The sequence below is a fragment of the Notechis scutatus genome, chromosome 1, assembly GCF_049901735.1.
Source record: "Notechis scutatus isolate UNSWTSFEM ecotype Mainland chromosome 1, rNotScu1.2, whole genome shotgun sequence".
Classification (NCBI taxonomy): domain Eukaryota; kingdom Metazoa; phylum Chordata; class Lepidosauria; order Squamata; family Elapidae; genus Notechis; species Notechis scutatus.
Genome location: NC_142009.1, coordinates 44002001 through 44022833, shown reverse-complemented (window position 1 = coordinate 44022833; position 20833 = coordinate 44002001). Strand labels below are relative to the sequence as shown.

At 37.5% G+C, this 20833-nt stretch overlaps 1 protein-coding gene across 1 annotated transcript in view; it reads left to right on the top strand.

Moving 5' to 3' along the window:
* TTC7A (tetratricopeptide repeat domain 7A) overlaps nt 1-20833 on the top strand; it is a 173261-nt gene that overhangs the window by 19709 nt on the left and 132719 nt on the right. The window contains exons 6-10 of the mRNA XM_026683757.2: nt 2363-2441; nt 6568-6728; nt 7555-7618; nt 17891-18028; nt 19121-19204. Coding sequence (XP_026539542.1) covers nt 2363-2441; nt 6568-6728; nt 7555-7618; nt 17891-18028; nt 19121-19204 — 526 coding nt within the window. The remainder of the gene's footprint in view (nt 1-2362; nt 2442-6567; nt 6729-7554; nt 7619-17890; nt 18029-19120; nt 19205-20833) is intronic.

The window sequence follows — 20833 nt, the reverse complement described above, 5'->3', positions numbered from 1 at the left end:
GCAGCATCTCCATGATCATGTGATCAAAATTCAGAGGCTTGGGAACTTGTTTATATTTATGACCATTGCTCTTACGTGATCACCTTCTGCGACCTTCTGACAAGTGAAGTCAATGGGAAAGCCAGATTCACTTAATAACCCGCTTACTAACTAATCAACTGCAGTGATTCATTTAACTGTGGCAAGAAAGGTCGTAAAATGGGACAAAACTCACTGAACAAATGTCTCACTTAATCACAGAAATGTTGGGCTCAATTGTTGTCATAAGTCGAGGACTACCTGTGTTTGTTTTCAGCATTAATGAAAAAGGCACCTTGGAGGCAAACAGGTTATAAACACATAAAGCACCTTCATCTAATTGCTAATTTTGGTTGAGTGGGTTTGTTTGAATACCCCTAAAGTCCCCCCTGTGTTCAACTGGCAGAAAGATGTACCACCCGTGTGAATGCAATACAAATCTTTATTTAATCACCAATAAGGAAATATTAACTGTTAGCCGAGTTATTGTTCTAGGAGTCTAAATTACAAGAAAATTTAATTGTAATTCTCTCCCCACTGTTTTTATAGAGAGGATCAGTGTAGGAAGAAAAAAGTAGATTGGATTGGATCTTTTTTTTCTCTGCCACAAGAGGGTGCAGACAGATCTCTTCACAAGCCAAGTAAACAAAATGTGGAAAGTGAAGTGGGTCACTTGATGTTCTTGTTAGATGAGTGATTTCTAAATGCAGTGTGATTAGAGAAATGATTTTGTTTCTTAAGTTAAGAGTGGAAGTATGTAGAGTTCTCCTAAGTACAACAAATCCTTACAGGCTGCAATGTGATTTCAGGGAATAACATTTGTGGTATGTGAATTATGCGCCTGTGTGCATCTGTTTTCTTTCAGATAGGCACTTCAAATTTGTTGACACCTCAAGTGCACATTTCTTGGTGTAAAATAAAATAATAACTGGTTTTCAGATTGAAGCAGGAGGAACTTCCATAGAAAGCTCATGGATTCTAGGGGTTTGCTATGAAGTTTGCAAGAAAAGTGGGCTTACTGTCAACAAAACTAATTTGCAACATTTCCTAAATTCAGGGAAAGAGAGATGTACACATTCTCTGAACCAGGAATGGATAGCTAATCTAAAGATAGTAGTTGAAAATTGTGGCACAATTTTTTCATTATTCTGCAGTAGTAAATAGAGATACATGTTAGGCTAAGAATTAAACTACATTTAATATAAATTTTAAAATGTCTCCAGATTAAGCTGGTTCCCCTAGTATATTCTACCATCGTCCAAGAGCTGAACATGAAGTAACATGCCTTGTCTGCCATATTTTATCCTCAGCATTATCCTATTAGGGTGACGTATGATTCCATAGTATTAGGCCTCTGTCTGACCACTCTTCTAGCCAGGCACAATGGGAGAAGACACTGCCTTCTGACAAACCTTAAGTATGAAGTGTACGTTCTTCTTATCAGTCGCCATCTGGGAAAGTACCGTATATGCCGGCGTATAAGACGACCGGCGTATAAGACGACCCCCAACATTTCCACTCAAAATATAGTTTGTTATATACTCGCCCCTCTTCCGCACGCTTTCCACTTTTGCACTTTTTTTTTTGAGGCACTTTTGTGCACCGTGAAACGATCCCATGAAGCCGAAAGGAGCAGCCAGCCTTCTCCCAGCTCCCAAGGAAACGAGGCTCGCACCGCCCGGGCTCCGCTGAGGTATCCGGCTGGGGCTGTCAGGAGTTGTTACCGCTGGCGCAGCTCCGCGGCTCCGCTGCTCCAGTCCGCGTTGCCTCGGGAAGGAAAGGCAAAAGGAAGAGCCGCGGCGGCGCTTGCAATGGCAGCAGCAGCTCCTGGTTTTGCCTTTCCCTTCCCGAGGCAACGGGACTGGAGCCGCGGAGCCGCGCCAGCGGTAACAACTCCTGACAGCCCCAGCCGGATACCTCAGCGGAGCTCGGGCGGTGCGAGCCTCGTTTCCTTGGGAGCTGGGAGAAGGCTGGCTGCTCCTTTCGGCTTCACAGGATTCGTTTCCACGGTGCGCAAAGTGCCTCAGCCGCGGGCAGCCGCAGTGCTTCCCAATTACTATTTGCCGGCGTATAAGACGACCCGGCATATAAGACGACCCCCAATTGGAGGCATGTTTTTCAGGGCAAAAAGTCGTCTTATACGCCGGCAAATACGGTATTCTTTGAAGATTTGCTGACTTGCCTTATTACTATAACCCAACCTGAGCATAAGTGTACATACGTATGTATGTATGCATATATGCATGAATGTACATATATTTAATGCAAGAGAGCTTCTTCTTATGTTCATAATTCATGGACAATTCAGCCTTGCTTTTCACACTTGATTTTTTTTTTCCTTTAGCAATATTATTCAAGGAATAAGAAATCTAAGAGAATTGTTAAGAACCATGGAAACAAAGGCTACTCTGAGCTTCAGAATGGTAAATTCAATCCCTGGATTCCACATTAGCTCTCTTGGCAGAAGCCTGTAAACCAACCTCCCTCCCTCCCTCTTTCCTTTCTTCCTCTCTTCTTAGCATGTAAGTTTGATGTTGCAATTCTGAGTTAACAAACTGATTAATATGGTCAAATGGAATTTAACATACCTAACTTTGGTAGTTTTTCTACTACACAAGATTATTATAAAATCTAGATGGGGGAAAATTATATAATTAGGCTTCGCTGTCTAATGTAAACTTTTTTAAAAAAATATCTTGTCACAATATGAGCCTTACTTAACATTTCTGTAGAAACAGCATACTCATAGAGGTGAAAGGAAGAACCGGAAAGGAAGAGGTTCAAAAGTTGCATTTGAACAGATTGGATCAGAGGTTTGGAATTTTGAGTTTGACCTGGGATGGACCAGCTTTTATTTTAGAGCGTTTCAGTTTCCTTCTTTCCTCCAAGAGCTATTTTAGTCAGCTTTTGTATGTTGCTGGGAACTTTTTTTTAGCAGCAGCAACAGCAGCTACAAATGACGGGAATTGCAAGAAATATAGTTCTAGCAACTGATGAATGCCATTTTTAGCATTCAAAGATATTGCACCCACATCCAGATTGCTGCATAGTACGACCATTTATAACCATTTGCATGTCAAAATACTAATGTAGATTTTTGCAGTATCAAAAGAATGAAGCATGGATCCTACATTCAGTCTGTTTCAAAACAAGATGGCATAGTAGAAAAGACTTACTTTCTCTGAAACTAAAAAATTATTCTATTTTAGATTAACAATAATATAAGCTTGACTTTCATAGACCAGGGAAAAGTATTTTGCCTTTCCCCCCTCTGTTGATTAATGCAGTTATTGAAGATTGTATATAGATGTAAATTTGAAAAATGCCCAACACCGAACAACTGGGGTGCTTTATACTATAAAAAAAGTTAGAACAATGAAATGAAAGAGGAAAGAGATGTGTGCCCATAAAAAAGAACTATACGTAACAAACCCAAATCTTATAGGGGTTCATCACCCAAGATGAGCAAAAATGGAACCTCATCAGGGTGGGAGCCATGCATCTGTCTGAGGTGGCGGGAGGAGATATTATTTTAGAAGGCGGATATTGTAGCAGAAAAAGTGTTCTTCATCCACCTAGATCACAGTGTTTAATTCAATGGGCAGAAATCGTTGGAGATAGCTAGTTCTTTAAGTAACCAGGCTCTATGTCATGTAGAGTTCTATATGCTAGCCAGTATCTTGAATTGCACCCAGAAGCCAGCAGGTTCATGGAGCAGTGTTATCATGTGGACAAACTACGGTAGCTTATGATTGATTTTCAAGGGCAGTTCCATGTATTACTCCATTGCTCCATTCTTTTTGGGGGGGTGGTAGGTGGGGGGAGAGGAGAAGTGCAGATTGATAGAAAAACATAAGGACAAATATGCTGTAAAAAACAGATGAAAAGTTCATTATTTTACCATCTCTTCATAGGGAGATTCTGTATGGAACAAACTTGTGGGTGGTTCTTGTTTTCCCTTTGATCCACAGAGTTCTGAGGAGTTGATGGCTCCTCTTGTTGCTGCGGTTGTTGGCTTTGCTAAAGTTAAGCCATCTTCAGCCCTTCATTGCACCCCCCTTTCAGAGCTAAAGGGTCACCCCGTTTCTTAAAAAAATAAAGCTTTAACACAAGCATGGGTTCTTTTTGTGACACGACTGTCACTGCCCCTCCCTTCATAATGTAAACTCTAATATCATGCTTGCAATAATGGGCTTAACCAGGATTAAAAAAACAAAATCCCAAATCTTGTCCATTTCCCAGACCTCAACTATTGTTCTTGCCCCAATGTTTGTAAATAATGATTATTGCAAACATGTCCCCAACCTGTTCTTCAAAAGGGCTTTAGCTCCCTTAAGAGGTGTTCCTTACAATTCCCAGAATTCTGAGCAATTTCCACACTGGGGAATTCTGGGATGGAAGGCTGAATACCTGGAGGCATGCAAGTTGGAGCTGTGCTATCGCGTCCAAGAATGCTGTGTGGTGCCATACTTGTCGTCCCCCCCCCACCTTTGTGGCTTGTGCAGCCCCCAGTCCCAACCAGGTTGCTCATTCTTGGATTTTTTTTTAGTTATGCTATAGTACCAAAACTATAGTACTGAAACTAGGACAGTGATCCCTCATACTAATGGAATAGTGAAGGGCAAAGGGTTCTATTACAGCCCAAATGTCTCTTAAATGCACATGGACCAAGTACACCACATTCACACACAAGAAATGTGGGTCACATCTATTCAAAGAGCATCAGCTGATGGCATTTGAGGACCAGCTTGTGATTGAAGTCCACTGACTACCACTTGGTAGATTGGTAAGCATAAAATGTGCTGTAGCTGAAAGGTCATCGGGATGGTCAATATTATAGCTGGAGGCAGAGGAACCAAAATGATTGTCCAGTTTTATGGATGAGATAATCAAGGAACCAATGGAACTTGTAGATGCAGTGAGAAAAATAGCCGAGGCAATCAGAGGATTAAGTCCTAATTATTGTTAACAATCACAGCTTAACATTCAGAGGTACCCTTTATTGTGCTTAATACAAAATGAAAGCCAAAAAATCTGATATTTTCTCCTGGACTAAGCTGGAAGGGAAAAGTGCAGTACAATGCTGAGTTGTATTGTGACATTTGAATATAATCACCTTTACCATAATGTATTAATAGTATCATTATTACTGATTTTTAATATGCCCTGGAAGGATAAAGTCTTGTATTCTTGCATTGTGCTACCAATACTTTTAATAATTTGTTTTTAATGTAATGGATATAAAAGTTTTGAAGTAGAATTAACCTGCCAAAATTTCTAAGTTAATTAATTTGGAATGTTGAATGGCAGTGTGTAAATTTCACTTGTGACCAGAAAATGTATTCTAAGCAGAAAAATGCTTTTTCTTCTTTGCTTTGCCAGAAGCTGATATAAATAAAATATGGAGTTACTTTTTGCCTGGTGTTATTCATAACAAAAGTGAAACAAACTATTTAGTATTTTTAGTATTTATTTGATATGTCAATCTCTTACAAGATACAGGAATAAGAATAAATATAGTTTTGAATACATGAGATAGATACTTATAAAAAAAATAAAAAACAATAGGACAGGGACAGTAGGCACGATTGGTGCGCTTGTGCGCGCCCCCTACAGGCCTTTTAGGAAGGGGGTGAGATCAATAGCGGACAGTCTAAGGTTAAAGTTTTGGGGGTTTGGGGAAGAAACCACAGAGTCAGGTAGAGTATTCCAAACATTGACCACTCTGTTGCTGAAGTCATTTTCTGCAGTCAAGTTTGGTGCGGTTAACCTTGAGTTTGTATCTATTGTGTGATCTTGTATTGTTATGATTGAAGCTGAAGTATTCATTTTCAGGTAGGACATTGCAATGTATGATTTTATATACTATATTTAGATTGGACCGGAGGCGGAGTAGTTCTAGGTTTTCTAGGTCTAGAGTTTCAAGTTTGGAGGCATAAGGTATTCTGCAATGAGTAGAGGAGCGGAGAGCTCTTCTTGTGAAATATTTCTGGACTTTTTCAATTGTGTTAATATCAGATACATGATATGGGTTCCAGACTGATGAGCTGTATTCAAGTATAGGTCTAGCAAATGTTTTGTATGCTCTAGTTAGTAGTGTGATATTACCAGAGAAGAAGCTATGTAGGATTAGATTAACAACTCTTAATGCCTTTTTGGCTATGTAGTTACAGTGGGCTCTAGCACTTAGATCAATATGACTGTTGAACTGTGCAATAAAGAAAACATCCACTGAGAAGACAGAAAGTAGATGTTTTTAGAGGAAAGTTCCATTTTCAAACATTTACCATTGCTGTCTGTACTGAAGGGCCATAAAAAGCCTAAATACAAACATATAAGGTACACATACTAACACCTACAAGCACAGAGCAGAAATTATTGTGTTGGCCTCTTTAGAGCTCCCTTCCGTAATACAGTACTTACAATTGTTTATTCCTTCTTATGCAACTCAATGCATCCTGTGTTTTACACTGGCTCATAGCATAAGATGAAATCTGTCCTTTGAGTTTTTAAAAATGTATTTTTCAATTTCTTTCCATTCTTCACCAGACAGCTACCAAACAACTGGCAGAGCTGCTCCTCCACTCCCTAAGTGAAGATTGTTACTGGAGTCCCTTATCTGACCCACTTCCCGAGTTCATGAAGAAAGAGGACAATGCTTATATTTGTAACACCTTACGACGAAAACTACAGCAACACGCTGGAGATAAGTACGGACCTAGGAGCTTACAGAATTTTAAAAACATCTTAACTACTGAAGGGGAAGAGAGCTATTAATTAGAAATAATAGCCAGGTCTTCTGTTAGAGGTCTCTGGTAATAATAGTTTTAGAAAAACAAAAAAGCTACATTCTGTATCTGGAATTTTAAATCAATTTAATACCTGCTCTTTGGGGTAGGTTTCAGTTCATAGTACAAATACTAAGTAAATCATCCTATGTAAAATATATAACTATACAGAGTAGCACCAGAAAGTAAAATAATTATGAAAATTAATTTTTAAAGGCTTTTAAAATTCCCTTACATTAATAGGTCAATTGAACAGAGAAGGGCAAATGGAAGTTTGCCAGTGTATATTATTGAGTAGTAGATATCCTAAAATGAAAGACTCAGTCATATTAATAGAGATAATGCCACACATATCTTGCTGGAAATACGAGGGGGCCAAATCCTGGAATTCATCCATCAACCAGCTCTTTCTGAAGGATCATCCCTCAGTTGCAAGGTTCTCATAAGCTGATCCATGTGCAGGCAATCTGGGCCCAAATGCTTTAGATTGAATGCTGTCAGAACGCCCAGGAGCTAAATTGTTTCATGAATAAAGAGTTTTTGACCAATCATTTGCTCTCCCTCGTCACAGATGAGTTATCTCCTCTATAGCTTTTAGACATTCCAGTCTGAAGAAACGATTATATAACAAATTAATCATGCATGAGATGTTTCACATTACTAATCCTGTGGTGCTATTAACAAGAGTCTCCCATGAGCATAATTCTTATTGTTGCTTATATTTTGAAAAAGCCTGTTTGTCTTTCAGCATCTATAGCCCCCATGACAACGTTGAAGAAGCTCTCCTCCTCCTCCTGATCAGCGAATCCATGGTAAGCCAAATAAAAATAGCTGTAAAGAAGGATAGCAATTAAGCATATAATAATCACCATTATGCTTTTATGAAGGGAATTCCAGGTGTCTTTTCTAAGCTACAAATTCAATTAATGTCCACAAAAGCATACCTATGGATTGAACATGAAACAATCACCTCCAATACAGAGGAATCGGCTGTTATTTTTTTCTAAAGCATCACTGAATGGTGCCCAATTTTAAATAAGGATTGAATGAATTGCCTGAAAAAATGTAATAGAAAATGTGACTCAATCTGGTGAATTTTTCTTAGTGTCACAGGGGGACAATTTTTTCCATCTTGTTCCCAAAATAGGCTTAACGAGAAAGCAGTCTTTTGTTTGTTTGTTTGTTTTAAAAAATTCTGAATCCATTTTCTTGGACTTGATGGATTTATGGTGATACATCTCTGCAGAAGTGGGACAGACTTTGTAATGCTTTTCTAAGAATTAAATAAGTAAAATAAACAGCAGGAGATTATATCACAGAACTGGCTTTATGGTGACTGTACAGGGAAGAGTTCATTCCCAAGACTAAGACTAAAATCCTAAACAGTTACATGAGAATTTGTTTCATTTTAATTGGAGGCTGAACAAACTGAAATGATCCTTTAGGTAGCTGACTGCAGGTGTTGTGAAAAGCTACCTATTTGTTAGTCATTTATAGTGCAATCCTAAGATTTATTCAAAACACTTCCAACAATTCAGCACTCTAATACTTCTAGTGCCCTGTTTGTTGTAGCCTGGCAGCTTCGAATTGAGAACTGAGAGATACTTATATCTTTTTGCCTTTCCTATTCAAATAAATAAAAAATTCCATTGTATGCAGTATAAGTGGTTGTGGGTAGGCCCATTCTGAGCTGCAGCTCTTGGGTCTTGCCTTAGCTTGATGTGTTTGGAAGCCATTTATAGTAGCAGAGAGAAGGGCAATGGCTTGTGTATATCAGGATCAAAATGACTGACCTTGAATGAAAGAGGGGACTGCAATTTGCTGTCCTGCTTTGGATACTTTTAGGCAAGCATCATATTTATTTTGTATTGTATAATGTTATATTATCGGTTAATACAGTTGTATATATGCATATCGTGTATGATATATCACAGTGTGCTATATAATGCTTGTATTAGAGCAGTTTTTATGTGTTTCTGAAATATACGCAAATGTGAATTATTCAGACTTATTTGGGAGCAATTGTTTTGGGAAGGTTCATCTTCAGGCGACTGAGAATCAAAATAGATGGAATTGACATATTTTTCTTTGATTACAAGCTCTTTTGTGGTGGTCGAATGGGGGAAGTTGGAACCAAAGGTACATCATGACTGGAAGGTGGCTTTCCTGTGAGGTCATGTATTAAACTTAAATCACACCATTTTTACATTTCCTACCAACTATAGAGGGAAAATGGGAACAGGGGTATCCTCAGGGTATGTATCAGTACATTCATTGATACATATCTGTATCTGTATACATATCATATCTGTAAACATTGATTGATGTAAAATCAGTCAGAGATTTGATTGCACCCATCATGGTTGCCACCTTGATATTTTTAGTACACCCTGCAGACACGTCTGGTTTGGGCCAAAAGTTTCTTAACCTTTAGTTGATTTTAAAACTCTGTACCTCCACGAAAGTTAAAGATTGGAACATAAATCTGGCCAACCTTCTGATCAAAGGTTATAGAAGAATTGGTTTCTTTAAAGACTGAGGAATTGTTTCATTGCTCATGAAAACTTTGGACTTTTTGCTGCAAGACACTGTGTTTCCAGTTATGCCAAGGCAAATACAAGATTTATGTTTGTAGAGCTATTGAAGAGTCAAAAGAATGAACGCATTGTGCCTATTATTTTTGATTTCAGTTTATCTTTTGTATTGTTTTCCAATCTAAATTTTATTTTGCTCATACTGAAATTTTTAAAAAGAATCAGTGCTTTTAGTAAAACAGCAGGATTCCTGAAATGCTAATAGTATAGATCAACTGGGTACCATTACTTACAACAGCTGTGTTAATGAAAGTGGCCTTTGCAAAATGTGGTTTAAGGGAATTTCTGAAGCTTCCAAGCTAAATTGCTCATGAGATTTACAATCCAATTACTTTGAAGCAGAATAATTGTTTACATGTTCATATAGTGTGAATAGATATACCATGATATAATCATATTTCATATTTCTTTTGCAGTCTATGATAGCTGTATATTTACATGTACTGTTAAAAGGCCACATTAACACACTTTCCTCACATTCTTGAGTCAGGAGTTATTTCTATATAAACTGTGCTGCCCCCATAACCCATCATTATCACATCTGAGCAAAGAAATCGGGCAATGTTGCTACCCACACACAGTCTAATATGGAATACTTTCAGAGTGGTGTCTGATGGGTTCTAGACTCAATGTCACGTCATGGAAAACTAACCACCACCAATTGCTTTCCTGAACATTTGTGTCAAGCATCTTGCAATCAAAAAGACAAGTTTCTCACAGAACTAGAGTAGACAATTTTATTACAGTGAGAAAGGAATTTTAGCTTAGGGAATCTCAGAGTCTTGATATGTATACCGTGGGCATTTGTTGAATCAGGTTTCACCTAATTTGTACTCGCACCTTTGGTTTTTTTCTGCCTAAGTGTAAAACCTTGTTTTTCTCCACATTAAATTTCATGTTATTGGATAGGGTCCATTGTGCAAGCCTGTCAGGAACTTTTTGGATCCTGAGCTTGTCTTCTGGATTGTTTCATTTCAAATCAGATTTCTCCCAGCAGCTATGAATCTTTCCTCTTTTTTATTATTTTAAAACTTACATTTATTATTGTTTTATTTTTATGGCCTTTTCTGGTTTTACACTTGTCTAATTTCTTTCTTCTCCCATTTGTGCCTTCTCCTGAAAAGGAGTCCTTGCCTTTCCTGATCAGCTGTTCATTACTAAAAACAACCTCACCTTCCTGAATCTGTTTCAAAGTGTGACAGGTAGAATTTGGTCTTTTGTATTTTATGTTTTGAAGAATGTGTTTTTGGTTTTATCTTTTTACTTGAAAGACAACTTTTGGTTGCTTTCAGGTCTCCTCCATCACAAGAATACATCTTCCCTGAATACTTTCTCTTTCCTGCTACCTCAAAAATGAAGACCAACTCATCACATCATCACAAACACTGGCCCTGCCAATCTCTGGACCTGAAATAATTTTGTTCTTTTGATCAGCCTTGATGCCTTCCAACCATGGTGGACATCAGTTCTTGTATGGACTGTGCTGCTAAGATTATTAAAACTGTGATTCATCACATATTCAGAAAAAAACCCAGACTAGGAATGGTAGACTTTTTAAGCATCATTGATCTTAATCTCTTGATTTCCTGGAAGATCTGCATTCAGTCTACCATGACTCTGATAGTCATATCAAAAAGAGAAATATGCTGCAAAAAGAAGGTCTTTCTCAAAGCCAAAGCCAAAATGGCCATAGAAGTTGTGCCTAGTGTCTGGTCATGGAAGGGATATTCTCACAGTGAACTTAACAGAGTAATTGGAGATAAGCAACGACATCCCCAACTCATCTTTAAGATATCCTATATTTTCCACATGAGAGATCGGGGTCAGGACACCACTCCAAACCAGAACAGCTAAAGATGACTTGAAGCTGTTTCAGTGGAGGGGCGATAATGAGTAGAAGGTAATGTCATGAAGACATGTCCCTCAAAAATAGCCTGCACAGTATTTGTGCCATAGGAACTAGGTTGTGAGAATAAGCCTTAAATATAGTTTAACAGAATTAGTCAACAACATTGGCTAGTTAGTCTTGCAATGAAAATTATATGAGATTATAAAGATAGTTTACTAAGGGAAATCTTATTTTTAATATTATTTCTTTTAAGGACACAAGTCATAACTTTTTCATTTCCAAACGCCCAATTGTGTAAAATCATTCTTTTGTTTTCACACTGCAGATTTTAAGGCCTGGCTCAAATGTATTAGCTGCATGCTTAAATATGCAGTGCCTCATGCTTACAGAATGCATGGTGAAACCAAGTCCTTAGTGCAAATAAAAAAGCTCAAAAGATACTCCAAGCCTGTTTTAACTGTATATACCCTCCAGCGACTTTTTCAGTTAGTTCCGGATGTTACAAGAATTAGAAATGGAGTTTAAAAAGGAACATTTTCCCCATCAACACTTTCTTCTCTTTCTCCCACCCTTACCACCTCCACAAAATCCGCAATCAGTTTGCAATGTTTCAATTTACATATAGAAAATCTTTTTCTTCTTCTTCAGCACCTTGAAGTACAATTCATATAACTGTTATGGGCCATCTTCACGGCATTGATTTTCACTTTACTAGTTAGCTAATGTGTTCCTTTCAATTTGATATTTCCCTACATGCTGCACACTAGCACAAGAGATCAGGAGGTTAGTAAAATAAGAATGGCTGGCTAATTCTAATGGATATTGTGTCGAACATAAGAAGAGCTTGGAATAATTCATGTAAAGTATCATGGACACCTGGCATTTGATCTTAGAAAAACTGTTCTTGTTTATTATTTACTTATTCAGTTAAACCCTTCGGTTCCAAAGGCATATTTTCTGGGTCAGTTAAATAGGATTCTTATAATTAATGGGTGATTTATGTCACAGAAAAAGAGAGACACATTGAGATCTCTGGTACATAGGAATTTACAGCTAAGACTCAACCTAGTATTGTTTATTCCAGCAGTAAGTAAATACTAGATTCCAGAAGCTGTTGGACCCCAATTCCCATCAGCCCCACCTGACAGAGGTTACATTTGAATTTGCTAATTCCCTGGTCCCTGTTTATTCTAATTTGGAGCTGATCTCTAAAATCCAGGGGTTTTTCTACCACTTGAACAGTTATTTTTAAATTGGTGAGAAGCCCAGCTGAATCTACAGATTCTTAATGTATATGACTTCAATTATCCTGATATCAATTGGAAAACTAATTCTGCACCAAGTGAGAAAACAAATAAGTTCCTAACCAACCTAGCTGACAACTTAGTTGTCCAAAAGGTAGAGGGTAAAACTAGAGGGACAGCCATACTGGACTTAATTCTTACAAACAGAGAAGAAGTGATAGAGGGAATTGAAACTGCAGCAACCTTGGGTGAGAGTGACCATGTCATACTAGAATTCGACATAACACAAACACAAGCAATAGAACATAATGACACCAGAGTATTGGATTTTAAAAGAGCTGATTTTAATAAACTCAGAGAGAACTTGGGAAATATTCCATGGATGAAAATCCTAAAGGGGAAAACAACTCAAGAATCTTGGGAAACTCTGAAAAGTATGGTCATAGAAGCCCAGACCAGCATAATACCACTGAGAAAGAAAAACAAGAAATCCAAGAAGAAACCAGCATGGCAGCACATAGATCTCTCTGGCAAATTGAAAGAAAAAAAGGACAAGTACAAAAAATGGAAAGAAAGACATACAACTAAGGCAGAATATCAGCAGATAGCCAGAATCTGCAAAGACAAAGTCAGGATAGCAAAAACTCAGAACGAACGAAGACTTGCAACAAGAGTCAAAGATAGTAAAAAAAGTTTTTTCCAACATATAAATAACAAGAAAAAAATCAAGGAAACAGAGAGAACTAAGAGAGAAGACAGCAAGGAAGTAACAGGCAACAGAGAGAAAGCAGAACTGCTTAACTCATTCTTTGCATTGGTCTTCAGGCAAAAAGAAACTATAGCTCAACCCACCAAAAACATAACTGTAAAAGACAGGCCAGAAATAAAACTTAAAATAAGCAAAAAAATATTAAGAGAACACCTGTCTGATCACCAGGGCCTGATGGATTACATCCCAGAGTTTTAAAGGAGCTGGCAGAGGTCATCTCAGAACCACTGCACCATATCTTTCAAAAATCCTGGAGCACCGGGGAACTACCAGAGGACTGGAAAAGAGCTGATGTGGTTCCCATCTTCAGAAAAGGGGAAAAAAACAGACCCAGGAAACTATAGACCAATCAGCCTAACATCAATACTGGAAAGATACTGGAAAAGATAATAAAAAGATAATAATAAAACAGATCTGCCAACATCTAGAAACAAGTAAAGTAATAACTAGCAGTCAGCATGAGTTTGTTAAGAACAGATCATGCCAAACCAATCTTATTTCATTCTTCAACATAGTGACTAAATTAGTAGACCAGCAAAATACTGTGGACATAATATATTTAGATTTCAGCAAGGCATTCGACAAAGTAGACCACAACCTACTTCTTAGTAAGCTAGAGAAAAGTGGAATAGATAGCACCACCACTAGATGGACTTGCAACTGGCTGGCAAACCGTACTCAATGAGTAGTCCTTAATGGGTCTAAGTCTACATGGAGGGAAGTAAGCAGTGGGGTGCCACAAGGTTCTGTCTTAGGCCCAGTACTCTTCAATATCTTCATTAATGACTTAGATGAGGGAATAGAAGGGGAACTTAACAAATTTGCAGATAATACTAAGCTGGCAGGAATAGCTAACACCCAAGAAGATAGGCTCAAGATCCAGATGGATCTTGATAGACTAAAACACTGGGCCGTATCTAACAAAATGAAATTCAATGTAGAGAAAAGTAAAGTCCTACATTTAGGCAAGAAAAACCAAAAGTACTCATACAGACTGGGTGAAACCAGGCTCAATAGCGGGAACTGGGAGAGGGATCTTGGAGTCCTAGTGGACAACCAGCTAAATATGAGCCAGCAGTGTGCAGCAGCAGCCAAACAAGCTAATGCAATCCTAAGTTGTATTAACAGAGGGATACAATCAAGATCAAGGGAAGTACTAATGCCACTCTATAAAGCCTTAGTAAGACCACACCTAGAGTACTGCATCCAGTTTTGTTCACCACATTACAAAAAAGATGTTGAGACTCTAGAAAAAGTACAGAGAAGAGCAACCAGGATGATTAGGGGACTGGAGACTAAAACATATGAAGAACGGTTACAGGAATTGGGCTTGGCTCGTCTAGTAAAGAGAAGGACCAGGGAAGACATGATAGTGGTCTTCCAATATTTGAGGGGCTGCCACAGAGATGAAGGGGCCAAGCTATTTTCTAAAGTGCCTGTAGGCCAGACAAGGAATAATGATGGAAACTGAACAAGGAGAGATTTAACCTGGAAATAAGAATAAACTTTCTGACAGTGAGAACAATCAACCAATGGAACAGCTTGCCCTCAGAAGTTGTGGGAGCACCATCACTTGAGACTTTCAAGAAGAGACTGGACTGCTATTTGTCAGAAATGGTGTAGGGTCTCCCACTTGGGTGGGGGGTTGGACTAGATGACCTACAAGGTCCCTTCCAACTCTGATTATCTGTTACCATGTCCTGTATCTGCTACATGCTGCCAATGCATATAATTGAGCTATATGGTTGGTATCTCCCGTTTACTTAATCTGAGTGTAATTTTTAGCAAATTATGCTCTTCTTGTCTTCCCATTAATGAATTCTGAAATGAAGAGAAATTAAATACGTTTATGTGTAGAAAGACTATGAACTTTGTTTCACTCTGATAAATGCCAATATAGAGCCTCAATCATCCAGGTTGTGGTTGTCCCAAAGGTGCTTTTTCCAAAAGGCAACTGGACTTGAAAATGTTTCACTTCTCAATCAAGAAGCTTCTTCAGTTCTAACTGACTGGTGGGGAATGGAAGGATTTATATTCTTTGTAGTTATTTGGTCATTAGCACTCTGAGAGTTGTTAAGGCCACTTGAAGGTTTATCTCACTGAACGAAAGCTGTTCAGTTTGGACTTAGATGGCCTCTTTGATCCCTCGCTGTCCAGAATGTGGACTTTGGTGTCTTCAAAAGAGTGCTTTGTCTTTCAAATTCAGATGGACTGCTAAATCTTGTCCCGATGATTTTGTTTTCCTGTGTTCTGCTTTGAATTTGTGAAGTGGCTGTTTTGTTTCCCCAATTACAGGTCTACAAATGTCTTGCTGCATTGCATTGCGTACACCACATTGCTAAATTTGTGTCTGGTGTTTTGTACTTGGGGTGGACAAGCTTCTGCCTTAAAGTATAATTAACTTTAAAATGTGCCTGTATATTGAAAATGCTCCTGAGATTTTCAGATATTCCTGCAACATATGGAATTACAATCTGCTCCATTTGTTGTTTTCTTTTTTTGTTTGCTGGATCTTTTTGTGGATTTCTGAATTTCACTTTGGTATTTTGGACGGATTCCTGGGATTTGAACTCTAGTTGTGTTCCCTTTGCACAATACCCAGTCTGTCCCATATTTCACCAAGTTTTTAGATGGCATTACATATATCTTTTATTTTTTGGTAATCCCCCAAATTATGGTAATTTGCTCATTCAAGTGAATATTTTATCTGCTAAGGCACTCTGTGCTAAGGCATTGCTTTAATGTTCCTAGTTTGGATCACTGACAAATGCTCAAAATAGCTGACTCTGATGTGAGGCTGATTACCAGTTTTCAGAACATGTGGGGGTTTGTTCAGTGCAGCTATTTTTCACAAATCAATAGTGCAGCACTGTTACTGATGGAGAAACTTTTAAATAGTACAGTATACAAAATGGAAAGATGTTAATTAACACTGTTGATTATTATGTACATCTATACATCTCGACATATCTCAGTGTGTGTCTTTTAAATTTTCCTTTACTCTGAGATAAAGAAGTACTGTTGATTATGATGCACAAAAGAATAATTTCCAAAGCAACTTTCTTTTCTTATCCTTCATCAAATAAGTTATATATGTCTTTCTCACACAGTTTTGTTTGTGGTTCTACAAGCTGAACACTAATGGTCGGTTTCCTGCCATGTTGGGATGGGAAGAGGTAAAAATTATAGTGTAAGAACTAAAATATGTAGATCATAGTTAAAATCACAAAAAAGCAAAACAAAACAAAAACCCACCGAAATTCCTCCCGCTCATTTCCCCCCTAAAATTTCAGATCTGGTTTTGGATGGTGAATGGTTTGCTTACTCTTTACTGTATAAAAACCAACCAACCAACCAGATGGTTAGCTTCGTCTGCCAGAATTACGTTAGAAATTAGTAATATATTATCTCTCAATCAATTTTATTTCTTTACTTGGGGTTTTTCTTTTGCTGAAATGTTAAATAATGAAATTCAGGAAGAGGATATAAGATGAAATGCTGTGCAGATTGTGTAGTACTAACAATTATGCAAACATAAAACTCTGTAAGATAGTGGATGAAAATAAACCAAGACTTTGGATGCAAAATTAGCAAACAGCCAGACACAAGCTTTCCACTTTCAATTTTCTTGGCTCTTGCTGAGCTAAGTGACCTCCAAAATATCTCAGAGCTGGCAAAAATGACCATCCCATCCACATAAATTTTACTGCCACAGTGGTTACAGCCATCTTTCAGTAATAATAAAACCATGAACAGAAATTAAACAGAGCCATCAGCCCCCATATTGAAAACAAATCCCAAGTAATTATTCATATGGGGGACAGATATAGATTCATCCAGGGACAATATAGATTTAGACACAGGTACAGTTGTTTTCTATTTGAACAAAGCAATATCTGAAGGAAGTGGGCCTGATATCTGTCTTTGGCTCAGGAGTCTTAAGTTCTGCACCTCATGTTAAAATTATATTCAGTGGCTGATGCCTCTGTTGTATCAGTTGTTGAGGAATAGCAGTGGGAGAAGGTTGCTATACTCCATCCTGTATGTGGGCTTCCCAGAGGCTGCTGTTTGAAAAAACAAGTTGGATTCATCTAGGCCTTGGATTTAATCCAGCAAGGTTTTTCTTTCACATATGTTGCTCAAACACAGTTGCTATTTTTGGACCTCTTTGTTATTGAGGGATTTTTAGAGTGGCATATAACCAGTTAGATATATTATGTTTCTATTTATTTCCGAAATAAAACCAAGTGTGAATTTGAAAAGGACTGTTGTAGTGTAAAACAACCCTAAGACTCATAGATTGGGAGCATTAAGTGTTGCATAGACTAAAATGATGTGCAAAGGTAAGTAAGAAATAATAGGATTAATTGCAGGATAATTATGCTTGAATGTCAGTTCAGAGAAGAACAGACATTGCAAAAAGACTTATGACTATTATTATGAGTTCACATTTTTTTCAATATATGATAATACTGTACTGTTTCTTGGCTTTTTCTTTGTAATCTGCCTTTTTGAAATAGTCTTGAAAACAACACTTGCTGCAATGTATTCTTGGGCCCATAAAAAAAGCTGAAGACCTTTCTAAGATACTTTTGGTCCTCTTTTAAAACATTTCAATTCATTCCCAGGCAAACCAGGATGCAGTAATCAGCCGGGCTCCTGATCAGAAAGATGATCGAGCCATCAGTCTCCAGAGTACATCAGCAGTTTATGATCTTCTGAGTATCACTCTGGGCAGAAGAGGACAATATGTCATGCTTTCTGAGGTATTTATTTATTTATTTGGTGCCATCCAACCTCAAAGTGGCTCACACTAGAATAAGCAAAATATGAAACAAAATAATAAAACAGGTGAACCAGACTAGAAAAGTAGGAAAGGAATGAGATAGTGAATCCAGCAAACCACACAGAACACATACCACTATCAGGAGGTTCCAGCCACTTCACTCCAAGGCCTGACTGAACAGCCAGGTCTTTAAGACTCTCCAGAACATGATCAGGGTGAGAGCCATCTGATTCTCAGAGGCAGCAGCACTCCAGAAGGCAGATGCCATGACAGAGAAGAGATATGTTTCCTGGGTCCTGATAGATGACTTTATTTGATTGAAGGAACCTGGAACATGCCAACCCTGTCAGCTCATATTGGCTGGATAGAAGCAAGCTAGCAACCAATACAACTTGCAGAGAATAATTATCACATTCAGGAAAACTTGGAGTTTCTAAATTGTCTTTCAGGGTAAAACCAATGTAGATCTCATTGAAATAGTCAACCTGTGAGATGATTAAGACATGAGTGACTAAGGGTTTCCTGGTCCAAGAGAGGATGCAATCGGTATACCAGGTGAAATACATTTTGTATTTCTGGGTCCCCCTTTTTATACATTTGCTAAATTTGCAAACTTTTAATTTGCAAATTTTGTAAACATTAAGGCTCCCCTCAAAATATAAGTGTTTGCTTATATTATATTATATATTATATTATATTATATTATATTATATTATATTATATTATATTATATATTATATTATATGCTTATAATATATTATATATTATATGCTTCATTATATGTTATATCTATTGGAACTATTTTTGCATGTTATTTTTTTGAAGAGATATCTAGAGTCCAGCATTAAAGAAAACTATACAAGCTTGCATCTTAATAATTGTAGGCATTGAAAACACTTTATTGGAACCCATTTGTGCTCTTTATCTAGCTCATATAGCCCTTTCTTCATGCGTGCTTTGTTTTTAAACCCTAGAACACTGCACTATCTGAATGTGTCTCTCCCCTCCTTCCATCTCTCTCTCCCTCCTCCCCTGCATATTTATACATATAATCTATACTTTTTGTCCTCAGTGTTTAGAACGAGCAATGAAGCTTGCATTTGGTGAATTTCATCTGTGGTACCAGTTGGCTCTGGCCATGACAGCTTGTGGCAAGGTAAGATTTAAATAAGCAATGTAGATCAGGGCTGTCAAACTCGCGGTTCACGGACAGATATGTCATGCGCTAGCCACACCCACATCTGGCTGAGCGAAAGAGAAAAAAGTTGCGATATGTCACGTGACAACACCATGACGACGCAAGTTTGACACTCCTGATATAGATAGAATTATTGCTGTTATCTGAACTTGAAAACAAAAGGCAATCTGAAATATTAGTGTTATAATCATGCAAGTATATTAGGTCCCTTTTTCCCTATGAATATAGTAGTAATTTGTAACAATGATAATTTTTAATATAGATGCATTGAATGCCTAATAGAGATAACTAAAAGTAAAGCAGTAGGTTCTGCATATTCAGAGAACACCTACAGTATATATTTTATACTATAGATAATATGAAAATGTGTGAAGTAAAGAAAATGGCAAATAATTATTTTTTAAAATATGATGAACATAAACCTATCTGCTTCAGTCCAAAACACAAGGCATCCAAGTTTTTTCTTATTAAAAAGTCTACCAAAAGTTACATAATCCACCTTCAGTTTTCTTATGTCCTTGAAATTTCAGCAGCCAAACTTAAATGGAGAAAAATGTTCTGCTTTTGTTGCTGAAGAAATGGGACTCAAAAACCCTTGCCAATTTATGAAAATCACCTAATGATCAACCAGAAGATTTAGAATAGATGTTCTTCTGTCTAGATCTCTTTCAGGTTGATTCCTAAGCTGAGGAAATATCCTAGAATTAAGTGACTCTACATTTGCATATTATATTATTAGGACTATATAAAGAAAACTTCCTGATAGTAAGATCTATACGGCAATGGAAGAGTCTAAATCTGGAGGCTGTGAGGTGTTGATATCTAAAGATTTTTAAGAACAGCTAGATGGCCACCTCTCATGAATAGTTTAATTGGTTTTTCTGCACATTGAAGAGGATTGTAGTAGCTCAGTGTTCCTAAACCAAGGCAATAAATTTCACACATCTTAAAGTTGCCAAGATTGAAAAACATTAAATTAGATGATCCCTGTGATGCCTTTCCTCTAGAATTCTATCAGTCTATGAAAGACTCTGGCAGAAAAAAAAAGTCATCCTTTATCTGATAGTCTTTAATCCTACTTCCAAAATGTTTCTAAGAGAGTCATACTATATTCAAGAGGGAAAGATATAATTGGGAGAACTGTGGAAATTACAACTTTTACTACGCACCATGATGCTAGAGATTCAGGGTTAGGGGAAGAATGATCAGCAAAGATAATCTTATCTAGTGAAGCCACTAAAAACAAAATATCTTTTTTAAATTGCCCTGGACCCACAGCCAAGTCCAAACTTTATTAAAAACAATATCTTACATCTGATGTTTACTTTCATGTATGTAGTGCTGAAAATAGGACTCATAAATCTGTGATTATAACAGAAACAGTTTGATGATTCCTTCTATTTCCCCAGACACCTTCACATTTTGAAAATAAATTTATTCTTTTAAATATAAGCAGATAATCTCTTAGCCTATATAGATTATGGTTGCTTAACAATGGTTGAGAATTACAACATCCTTGGAAAACATCCTTGGAATAAGTGACATGACCCATCCTTGAAGTTATGATTGCTGCACCACTCCCATGGT